At 47.7% G+C, this 13,488-nt stretch overlaps 1 protein-coding gene across 1 annotated transcript in view; it reads left to right on the top strand.

Moving 5' to 3' along the window:
• Positions 1-488: 488 nt before the first annotated feature.
• Positions 489-13,488, top strand: part of LOC128685552 (uncharacterized) — a 61,605-nt gene continuing 48,605 nt past the window's right edge. The window contains exon 1 of the mRNA XM_070088119.1: positions 489-597. Within this exon, the coding sequence (XP_069944220.1) occupies positions 489-597 (109 nt within the window). The remainder of the gene's footprint in view (positions 598-13,488) is intronic.

The raw sequence follows: 13,488 nt of genomic DNA, 5'->3' as shown, positions 1-13,488 counted from the left end.
AGGCTGTCACTGCTGGTGTTGACAGGTGAGGGTGTCACTGCTGGTGTTGAGAGGTGAGGTTGTCACTGCTGGTGTTGAGAGGTGAGGTTATCACTGCTGGTGTTGACAGGCGAGGTTGTCACTGCTGGTGTTGACAGGCGAGGTTGTCACTGCTGGTGTTGACAGGCGAGGTTGTCACTGCTGGTGTTGACAGGCGAGGTTGTCACTGCTGGTGTTGACAGGCGAGGTTGTCACTGCTGGTGTTGACAAGCGAGGTTGTCACTGCTGGTGTTGACAGGTGAGGTTGTCACTGCTGGTGTTGACAGGTGAGGTTGTCACTGCTGGTGTTGACAGGCGAGGTTGTCACTGCTGGTGTTGACAGGTGAGGTTGTCGCTGCTGGTGTTGACAGGAGATACGACCACTAGCAAGCACGGGGATACCAACACTAGCAAAAATGGGGATGCCAACACCTCTATCAAGCACGGGGATATCAACATCTCTAGCAAGCATGGGGATACCAACACAACAGCAAGCACGGGGATACCAACACAATAGCAAGCACGGGGATACCAACACCTCTAGCAAGCACTGGGGTACCAACACTAGCAAGCACTGGGGTACCAACTCTAGCAAGCACGGGGATACCAACACTAGCAAGCATGGGGGGTACCAACACCTCTAGCAAGTACTGAGATGCCAACACTAGCAAGCACGGGGGATACCAACACCTATAGCAAATACGGGGACACCAACACTAGCAAGCACTGGGGATACCAACACCTCTAGTAAGCACTGGGATACCAACACTAGCAAGCACGGTGGATACCAACACTAGCAAGCACGGGGATACCAACACCTCTAGCAAGCACGGGGATACCAACACCTCTAGCAAGCACTGGGATACCAACACTAGCAAACACGGGGGATACCAACACCTCTAGCAAGCACGGGGGATACTAACACTTCTAGCAAGCACGGGGGATACCAACACTCTAGCAAGCACGGGGGATACCAACACCTCTAGCAAGCACGGGGGATACCAACACCTCTAGCAAGCACGGAGAATACCAACACCTCTAGCAAGCACGGATGATACCGACATCTCTAGCAAGCACAGGGGATACCAACACCTCTAGCAAGCACAGGGGATACCAACACCTCTAGCAAGCACAGGGGATACCAACACCTCTAGCAAGCACGGGGGATACCAACACCTCTAGCAAGCACGGGGGATACCAACAGCTCTTGCAAGCACGGGAATACCAACACCAGCTAGCACTGGGATACCAATACCTCTAACAAGCACGGGGATACGAGCACCACAAGCAAGTACTGGGATACCTACATCTCTAGCAAGCACTGGGGATACCAACACTAGCAAGCACTGCTGATACCAACAGTAGGAAGCACTGGGGTTACCAACACCTCTAGCAAGCACGGGGGATACTAACACCTCTAGCAAGCACGGGGGATACCAACACCTCTAGCAAGCACAGGGGATACCAACACCTTTAGCAAGCATGGGGGATACCTACACCTCTAGCAAGCACGGGGGATACCAACACCTCTAGCAAGCACGGAGGACATCTCTAGCAAGAACAGGGGATACCAACACCTCTAGGACTGGGGATACCTACACCTCGAGCAAGCACGGGGGATACCAACACCTTTAGCAAGCACGGGGGATACCACCACTAACAAGCACGGGGGATACCAACACCTTTAGCAAGCACGGGGGATACCAACACCTCTAGCAAGCACAGGGGATATCAACACCTTTAGCAAGCACAGGGGATATCAACACCTTTAGCAAGCACAGGGGATACCAACACCTCTATGAAGCACAGGGGATACCAACACCTCTATGAAGCACAGGGGATACCAACACCTCTATGAAGCACAGGGGATACCTACACCTCTAGCAAGCACGGGGGATACCAACACTAGCAAGCACGAGGGATACCAACACCTCTAGCAAGCACAGGGGATACCAACACCTCTAGCAAGCACAGGGGATACCAACACCTCTAGCAAGCACAGGGGATACCAACACCTCTAGCAAGCACGGGGGATACCAACACTAGCAAGCACGGGGGATACCAACACCTCTAGCAAGCACAGGGAATACCAACACCTCTAGCAAGGACGGGGGATAACACCTCTAGCAAGGACGGGGGTTACCAACACCTCTTACAAGCACAGGGGATACCAACACCTCTTACAAGCACAGGGGATACCAACACCTCTAGCAAGCACAGGGGATACCAACACCTCTAGCAAGCACAGGGGATACCAACACCTCTAGCAAACACGGGGGATACCAACACCTCTAGCAAGCACAGGGGATACCAACACCTCTAGCAAGCACGGGGGATACCAACACCTCTAGCAAGCACGGGGGATACCAACACCTCTAGCAAGCACGGGGGATACCAACACCTCTAGCAAGCACAGGGGATACCAACACTAGCAAGAACAGGGGATACCAACACCTCTAGCAAGCACTGGGGATACCAACACTTCTAGCAAGCACACCTCTAGCAAGGGGATACCAACACTAGCAAGCACGGGGGATACCAACACCTCTAGCAAGCACGGGGGATATCAACACCTTTAGCAAGCACAGGTGATACCAACACTAGCAAGCACAGGGGATACCAACACCTCCATCAAGCACAGGGGATACCAACACCTCTAGGAAGCACAGGGGATACCTACACCTCTAGCAAGCACGGGGGATACCAACACTAGCAAGCACGGGGGATACCAACACCTCTAGCAAGCACGGGGATACCAACACCTCTAGCAAGTACAGGGGATACCAACACTTCTAGCAAGCACAGGGGATACCAACACCTCTAGCAAGCACAAGGGATACCAACACTAGCAAGCACAGGGGATACCAACACCTCTAGCAAGTACCTGGGACGGGGGGAATACCAACACCTAGCACTGGGATACCAATACCTCTAACAAGCACGGGGATACGAGCACCACAAGCAAGTACTGGGATACCTACATCTCTAGCAAGCACTGGGGATACCAACACTAGCAAGCACTAGCAACAGTAGCAAGCACTGGGGATACCAACACCTCTAGCAAGCACAGGGGATATCAACACTAGCAAGCACGGGGGATACCAACACCTCTAGCAAGCACGGGAGATACCAACACCTGTAGCAAGAACGGGGGATACCAACACCTGTAGCAAGAACGGGGGATACCAACACCTCTAGCAAGCACGGGGATACCAACACCTCTAGCAAGCACGGGGGATACCAACACCTCTAGCAAACACGGGGGATACCAACACCTCTAGCAAGAACTGGGGATACCAACACCTCTAGCAAGCCTAGGGGATACCAACACCTCTAGCAAGCACAGGGAATACCAACACCTCTAGCAAGGACAGGGGGATACCAACGCCTCTAGCTAGCACGGGGGATACCAACGCCTCTAGCAAGGACGGGGGATACCAACACCTCTAGCAAGGACGGGGGATACCAACTCCTCTAGCAAGGACGGGGGATACCAACACCTCTAGCAAGCACGGGGGATACCAACACCTCTAGCAAGCACGGGGGATACCAACACCTCTAGCAAGCACAGGGGATACCAACACCTCTAGCAAGCACAGGGGATACCAACACCTCTAGCAAGCACAGGGGATACCAACACCTCTAGCAAGCACGGGGGATACCAACACCTCTAGCAAGCACGGGGGATACCAACACCTCTAGCAAGCACGGGGGATACCAACACCTCTAGCAAGCACGGGGATACCAACACCTCTAGCAAGCACGGGGGATACCAACACCTCTAGCAAGCACGGGGGATACCAACACCTCTAGCAAGCACGGGGGATACCAACACCTCTAGCAAGCACGGGGGATACCAACACCTCTAGCAAGCACGGGGGATACCAACACCTCTAGCAAGCACGGGGATACCAACACCTCTAGCAAGCACGGGGGATACCAACACCTCTAGCAAGCACGGGGATACCAACACCTCTAGCAAGCACGGGGATACCAACACCTCTAGCAAGCACGGGGATACCAACACCTCTAGCAAGCACGGGGCAAGCATACCAACACCTCTAGCAAGCACGGGGATACCAACACCTCTAGCAAGCACGGGGATACCAACACCTCTAGCAAGCACGGGGATACCAACACCTCTAGCAAGCACGGGGATACCAACACCTCTAGCAAGCACGGGGATACCAACACCTCTAGCAAGCACGGGGATACCAACACCTCTAGCAAGCACGGGGATACCAACACCTCTAGCAAGCACGGGGCAAGCACGGGGATACCAACACCTCTAGCAAGCACGGGGATACCAACACCTCTAGCATACCAACACCTCTAGCAAGCACGGGGGATACCAACACCTCAACCAAGCACGGGGATACCAACACCTCTAGCAAGCACGGGGATACCAACACCTCTAGCATACCAACACCTCTAGCAAGCACACGGGGGCAAGCACGGGGATACCAACACCTCTAGCAAGCACGGGGGATATCAACACCTCTAGCAAGCACGGGGATACCAACACCTCTAGCAAGCACAGGGGATACCAACACCTCTAGCAAGGACGGGGGATACCAACACCTCTAGCAAGCACGGGGATACCAACACCTCTAGCAAGCACAGGGGATACCAACACCTCTAGCAAGCACGGGGATACCAACACCTCTAGCAAGCACGGGGATACCAACACCTCTAGCAAGCACGGGGGATACCAACACCTCTAGCAAACACGGGGGATACCAACACCTCTAGCAAGAACTGGGGATACCAACACCTCTAGCAAACACGGGGGATACAACACCTCTAGCAACCACGGGGGATACCAACACCTAGCAAGCACTGGGGATTCCAACACCTCTAGCAAGCACTGGGGATACCAACACCTCTAGCAAACACGGGGGATACCAACACCTCTAGCAAACACGGGGGATACCAACACCTCTAGCAAGCACGGGGATACCAACACCTCTAGCAAGCACGGGGGATACCAACACTAGCAAGCACGGGGGATACCAACACCTTTAGCAAGCACGGGGGATACCAACACTAGCAAGCACGGGGGATACCAACACCTCTAGCAAGCACGGGGGATACCAACAACTCTAGCAAGCACGGGGATACCAACAACTCTAGCAAGCACGGGGATACCAACACCTCTAGCAAGCACGGGGATACCAACACCTCTAGCAAGCACAGGGGATACCAACACCTCTAGCAAGCACGGGGATACCAACACCTCTAGCAAGCACGGGGATACCAACACCTCTAGCAAGCACGGGGATACCAACACCTCTAGCAAGCACGGGGGATACCAACACCTCTAGCAAGCACGGGGGATACCAACACCTCTAGCAAGCACAGGGGATACCAACACCTCTAGCAAGCACGGGGGATACCAACACCTCTAGCAAGCACGGGGGATACCAACACCTCTAGCAAGCACGGGGGATACCAACACCTCTAGCAAGCACGGGGGATACCAACACCTCTAGCAAGCACGGGGGATACCAACACCTCTAGCAAGCACGGGGGATACCAACTCTAGCAAGCACGGGGATACCAACACCTCTAGCAAGCACGGGGATACCAACACCTCTAGCAAGCACGGGGGATACCAACACCTCTAGCAAGCACGGGGGATACCAACACCTCTAGCAAGCACGGGGATACCAACACCTCTAGCAAGCACGGGGGATACCAACACCTCTAGCAAGCACGGGGGATACCAACACCTCTAGCAAGCACGGGGATACCAACACCTCTAGCAAGCACGGGGATACCAACACCTCTAGCAAGCACGGGGATACCAACACCTCTAGCAAGCACTGGGATACCAACACTAGCAAACACGGGGGATACCAACACCTTTAGCAATCACGGGGATACCAACACCTCTAGCAAGCACGGGGGATATCAACACCTCTAGCAAGCACGGGGGATACCAACACCTCTAGCAAGCACTGGGGATACCAACACCTCTAGCAACCACGGGGGATACCAACACCTCTAGCAAGCACGGGGGATACCAACACTAGCAAACACGGGGGATACCAACACTAGCAAGCACAGGGGATACCAACACCTCTAGCAAGCACGGGGGATACCAACACCTCTAGCAAGCACGGGGGATACCAACACCTCTAGCAAGCACGGGGGATACCAACAACTCTAGGAAGCACGGGGGATACCAACACTAGCAAACACGGGGGATACCAACACCTCTAGCAAGCACGGGGGATACCAACACCTCTAGTAAGCACGGGTGTTACATCTCTTGCCTGGAAATTTAATTTCACTGTTTGGAGTTACTAACTTATCTGACACTTTAAATAGTTCTTATTGTTTGATTGTATCAAAACTGTTCAGTATCCTTGAAGGTCAGAATGATGCCTCATAGTTTGTTTCTTCTAGAGGGGAAGTTGATAGCTTTTTATGATTATATAATAATAATAATAATAATAATAATAATAATAATAATAATAATAATAATAATAGACTGTTCATGCAGCATGTGGAGTGGACTGAGGCAGTGGACAAGGAGCCGCAGGTGGGGGACGTCGACGCTCATGTGGCCAGTTCTTCTGTTACTCAAAATTAATCTTCTGGTTCAGTGTAAGATAATCACGCACTCAGTATATTGTTGTCCAGCACACCTTGGTCACCTGCTCTTCATCAAAATTTATCTTTCTGTTCCGACCTGATTAAAGTGCCAAGTGTATCAGTGGTAACTCGAGGTTCTGCCTTGCGCCGTGAGTCCATCCTTCCAGAGATCTCTACCCAGTCTTCCAATTGTGACTCCAGGACACCTAAGTTGCCAATACTAGTACTAGAGAATAGATAATTATTACTCTTGAATATGTCTAGAACAGACACTAGTAATGAAATGGAAGAATGAGGTAGAGGGAATTAATACCCAGCAATTAATCGTATCAACAAGACAAATAAAATCTATATTGTGTCTGCTAAGTCTAGAATTATAGACGAAGAAAGAAAAAAAGGCTTCTAGTAAAGGTCTCTCTTCATAGAACGTAGATTAAAAACTTAATGTATAAAATTGAAATTAGAAATAATAATGATAAAACATTCAAGATAAAGAATCAAGAACAGGAAACAAATTTGTTTACCAAGAAGAAACATACGTAAAGAAAGAGTGATATACACACGCAAGGTATACATCCGCACAGTAAGTGATTTACACACACATGCAAGGTATACATCCGCACAGTAAGTGATTTACACACACACGCAAGGTATACATCCGCACAGTAAGTGATTTACACACGCATGCAAGGTATACATCCGCACAGTAAGTGCTTTACACACACATGCAAGGTATACATCCGCACAGTAAGCGATTTACACACGCATGCAAGGTATACATCCGCACAGTAAGTGATTTACACACGCATGCAAGGTATACATCCCCACAGTAAGTGATTTACACACACATGCAAGGTATACATCCGCACAGTAAGTGATTTACACACGCATGCAAGGTATACATCCGCACAGTAAGTGATTTACACACGCATGCAAGGTATACATCCGCACAGTAAGTGATTTACACACGCATGCAAGGTATACATCCGCACAGTAAGTGATTTACACACGCATGCAAGGTATACGTACGTACAGTAAGTGATTTACACACGCATGCAAGGTATACATCCGCACAGTAAGTGATTTACACACGCATGCAAGGTATACATCCGTACAGTAAGTGATTTACACACGCATGCAAGGTATACATCCGCACAGTAAGTGATTTACACACACATGCAAGGTATACATCCGTACAGTAAGTGATTTACACACACACGCAAGGTATACATCCGCACAGTAAGTGATTTACACACACGCAAGGTATACATCCGCACAGTAAGTGATTTACACATGCAAGGTATACATCCGCACAGTAAGTGATTTACACACACATGCAAGGTATACATCCGCACAGTAAGTGATTTACACACACATGCAAGGTATACATCCGCACAGTAAGTGATTTACACACACATGCAAGGTATACATCCGCACAGTAAGTGATTTACACACACATGCAAGGTATACATCCGCACAGTAAGTGATTTACACACACATGCAAGGTATACATCCGTACAGTAAGTGATTTACACACACATGCAAGGTATACATCCGTACAGTAAGTGATTTACACACGCATGCAAGGTATACATCCGCACAGTAAGTGATTTACACACGCATGCAAGGTATACATCCGCACAGTAAGTGATTTACACACGCATGCAAGGTATACATCCGCACAGTAAGTGATTTACACACGCATGCAAGGTATACATCCGCACAGTAAGTGATTTACACACGCATGCAAGGTATACATCCGCACAGTAAGTGATTTACACACACATGCAAGGTATACATCCGCACAGTAAGTGATTTACACACACATGCAAGGTATACATCCGCACAGTAAGTGATTTACACACACATGCAAGGTATACATCCGCACAGTAAGTGATTTACACACACATGCAAGGTATACATCCGCACAGTAAGTGATTTACACACACATGCAAGGTATACATCCGCACAGTAAGTGATTTACACACACACGCAAGGTATACATCCGCACAGTAAGTGATTTACACACACACGCAAGGTATACATCCGCACAGTAAGTGATTTACACACACATGCAAGGTATACATCCGCACAGTAAGAGATTTACACACACATGCAAGGTATACATCCGCACAGTAAGTGATTTACACACACATGCAAGGTATACATCCGCACAGTAAGTGATTTACACACACATGCAAGGCATACATCCGCACAGTAAGTGATTTACACACACATGCAAGGTATACATCCGCACAGTAAGTGATTTACACACGCATGCAAGGTATACATCCGCACAGTAAGTGATTTACACACGCATGCAAGGTATACATCCGCACAGTAAGTGATTTACACACGCATGCAAGGTATACATCCGCACAGTAAGTGATTTACACACACATGCAAGGTATACATCCGCACAGTAAGTGATTTACACACACATGCAAGGTATACATCCGCACAGTAAGTGATTTACACACGCATGCAAGGTATACATCCGCACAGTAAGTGATTTACACACACATGCAAGGTATACATCCGCACAGTAAGTGATTTACACACGCATGCAAGGTATACATCCGCACAGTAAGTGATTTACACACACATGCAAGGTATACATCCGCACAGTAAGTGATTTACACACACATGCAAGGTATACATCCGCACAGTAAGTGATTTACACACGCATGCAAGGTATACATCCGCACAGTAAGTGATTTACACACGCATGCAAGGTATACATCCGCACAGTAAGTGATTTACACACGCATGCAAGGTATACATCCGCACAGTAAGTGATTTACACACGCATGCAAGGTATACATCCGCACAGTAAGTGATTTACACACGCATGCAAGGTATACGTACATACAGTAAGTGATTTACACACGCATGCAAGGTATACATCCGCACAGTAAGTGATTTACACACGCATGCAAGGTATACGTACGTACAGTAAGTGATTTACACACGCATGCAAGGTATACATCCGCACAGTAAGTGATTTACACACGCATGCAAGGTATACATCCGCACAGTAAGTGATTTACACACACATGCAAGGTATACATCCGTACAGTAAGTGATTTACACACACATGCAAGGTATACATACGTACAGTAAGTGATTTACACACACATGCAAGGTATACATCCGCACAGTAAGTGATTTACACACACATGCAAGGTATACATCCGCACAGTAAGTGATTTACACACACATGCAAGGTATACATCCGCACAGTAAGTGATTTACACACACATACAAGGTATACATACGTACAGTAAGTGATTTACACACACATGCAAGGTATACATCCGTACAGTAAGTGATTTACACACACATGCAAGGTATACATCCGCACAGTAAGTGATTTACACACACATGCAAGGTATACATCCGCACAGCAAGTGATTCACACACATGCAAGGTATACATACGTACAGTAAGTGATTTACACACTCATGCAAGGTATACATACGTACAGTAAGTGATTTACACACACATGCAAGGTATACATACGTACAGTAAGTGATTTACACACACATGCAAGGTATACATACGTACACTAAGTGATTTACACATGCAAGGTATACATACGTACAGTAAGTGATTTACACACAAATGCAAGGTATACATACGTACAGAAAGAGTGATTTACACACACATGCAAGGTATACATCCGCACAGTAAGTGATTTACACATGCAAGGTATACATACGTACAGTAAGTGATTTACACACACATGCAAGGTATACGTACGTACATCAAGTGATTTAAAGACATGCAAGGTATACGTACGTACAGTAAGTGATTTACACATGCAAGGTATACGTACGTACAGTAAGTGATTTACACACACATGCAAGGTATACGTACGTACAGTAAGTGATTTACACACATGCAAGGCATACATCCGTACATCAAGTGATTTACACACACATGCAAGGTATACATACGTACAGTAAGAGCGATTTACACATGCAAGGTATACATACGTACAGTAAGAGCGATTTACACATGCAAGGTATACATACGTACAGTAAGAGCGATTTACACATGCAAGGTATACATACGTACAGTAAGAGCGATTTACACACACATGCAAGTTATACATCCGCACAGTAAGAGTGATTTACACACACACATGCAAGGTATACATCCGTACAGTAAGTGATTTACACACACATGCAAGGTATACATCCGTACAGTAAGTGATTTACACACACATGCAAGGTATACATCCGCACAGTAAGTGCTTTACACACACACGCAAGGTATACATCCGCACAGTAAGTGATTTACACACACATGCAAGGTACAAATTAATTCTGGAGACTAATAATACAAGTAATGGATAAGAGGAAGGAGTAAACAAGTAACATGCAGCACAGGAGCCTCCAGAGTCCAAGTTACTAGAACCATTCAGATACAATTGTCTCCAAGTTCAGATCTGTAACTTTGACACCACAGAATAGCATTAAATAGCCAAGTATCAGTAACTGAACAACCACCACTGTTGTACCAGTGGTGGGTATCAGTAACTGAACAACCAACACTGTTGTACCAGTGGTGGGTATCAGTAACTGAACAACCAACACTGTTGTACCAGTGGTGGGTATCAGTAACTGAACAACCAACACTGTTGTACCAGTGGTGGGTATCAATAACTAACCATCACTGTTGTGCCAGTGGTGGGTATCAATAACTAACCATCACTGTTGTGCCAGTGGTGGGTATCAATAACTAACCATCACTGTTGTACCAGTGGTGGGAATCAGTAACTAAACCAACACTGTTGTACCAGTGGTGGGAATCAGTAACTAAACCAACACTGTTGTACCAGTGGTGGGAATCAGTAACTAAACCAACACTGTTGTACCAGTGGTGGGTATCAGTAAACCAACACTGTTGTACCAGTGGTGGGTATCAGTAACTAAACCAACACTGTTGTACCAGTGGTGGATATCAGCAACTAAACCAACACTGTTGTACCAGTGGTGGGAATCAGTAACTAAACCAACACTGTTGTACCATTGGTGGGTATCAGTAAACCAACACTGTTGTACCAGTGGTGGGTATCAGTAAACCAACACTGTTGTACCAGTGGTGGGTATCAGTAAACCAACACTGTTGTACCAGTGGTGGGTATCAGTAAACCAACACTGTTGTACCAGTGGTGGGTATCAGTAAACCAACACTGTTGTACCAGTGGTGGGTATCAGTAAACCACCACTGTTGTACCAGTGGTGGATATCAGTAGCTAGGCAACCACCACTGCTGTACCAGTGGTGGGCATCAGTAACTAAACCAACACTGTTGTACCAGTGGTGGGTATCAGTAAACCAACACTGTTGTACCAGTGGTGGGTATCAGTAAACCAACACTGTTGTACCAGTGGTGGGTATCAGTAAACCAACACTGTTGTACCAGTGGTGGGTATCAGTAAACCAACACTGTTGTACCAGTGGTGGGTATCAGTAAACCAACACTGTTGTACCAGTGGTGGATATCAGTAGCTAGGCAAGCACCACTGCTGTACCAGTGGTGGGCATCAGTAACTAAACCAACACTGTTGTACCAGTGGTGGGTATCAGTAAACCAACACTGTTGTACCAGTGGTGGGTATCAGTAAGTCACTACTGTTGTACCAGTAGTGGGTATCAATAACTAACCATCACTGTTGTGCCAGTGGTGGGTATCGGTAAATAAACCATCACTGTTGTACCAGTGGTGGGTATCAGCAACTAAACCACCACTGTTGCACCAGTGGTGGGTATCAGTAACTAAACCAACAATGTTGCACCAGTGGTGGGAATCAGTAACTAAAAAACCACCACTGTTGTACCAGTGATGGATATCAGAAAGCCACCACCACTGTTATACCAGTGGTGAGTATCAATAAGCAACCACTGTTGTACCAGTGGTGGGTATCAGTAACTAAACAACCAACACTGTTGTACCAGTGGTGGGTATCAGTAACTAAACTAACACTGTTGTAACAGTGGTGAGTATCAGTAAGCAACCACCACTGTTGTACCAGTGGTGGGTATTAGTAAGCCACGACCACTGTTGTACCAGTGGTGGGTATCAGTAAGCAACCGATACTGTTGCACCAGTGGTGGGTATAAGTAAGCCACAACCACTGTTGTACCAGTGGTGGGTATCAATAACTAAACCACCACTGTTGTACCAGTGGTGGGAATCAGTAAGCCACCACTGTTGTACCAGTGGTGGGTATCAGTAAGCCACCACCGCTGTTGTACCAGTGGTGGGTATCAGTAAGCCACCACTGTTGTACCAGTGGTGGGTATCAGTAAGCCACCACTGTTGTACCAGTGGTGGGTATCAGTAAGCCACCACCACAGTTGTACCAATGGTGGGTTTTAGTAAGCCACCACCACTGTTGTACCAGTGGTGGGTATCAGTAACTCACCACCACTGTTGTATCACTGGGTGGTATCAGTAACTGAACAACAACCACTGTTGTACCAGTGGTAGGTATCAGTAAACTAACACTGTTGTACCAGTGGTGGGTATCAGTAACTAAACCAATACTGTTATACCAGTGGTGGGTATCAGTAACTAAAGAACCACCATTGTTGTTCCAGTGGTAGGTATCAGTAACTAAACCAACACTGTTGTACCAGTGGTGGGTATCAGTAACTAAAGAACCACCACTGTTGCACCAGTGGTGGGCATCAGTAAGCAATCACCACTGTTGTACCAGTGGTGGGTGTCAGTAAGCAACCACTACTGTTGTACCGGTGGTGGGTATCGGTAACTAAACAACCAACACTGTTGCACCAGTGGTTGGTATCAGTAAGCCACCGCCACTGTTGTATCAGTGGTGGGTATTAGTAAGCCTCC

Source organism: Cherax quadricarinatus, chromosome 23 (genome assembly GCF_038502225.1).
Source record: "Cherax quadricarinatus isolate ZL_2023a chromosome 23, ASM3850222v1, whole genome shotgun sequence".
Classification (NCBI taxonomy): domain Eukaryota; kingdom Metazoa; phylum Arthropoda; class Malacostraca; order Decapoda; family Parastacidae; genus Cherax; species Cherax quadricarinatus.
This window is presented reverse-complemented; position numbering and strand designations above follow the sequence as displayed.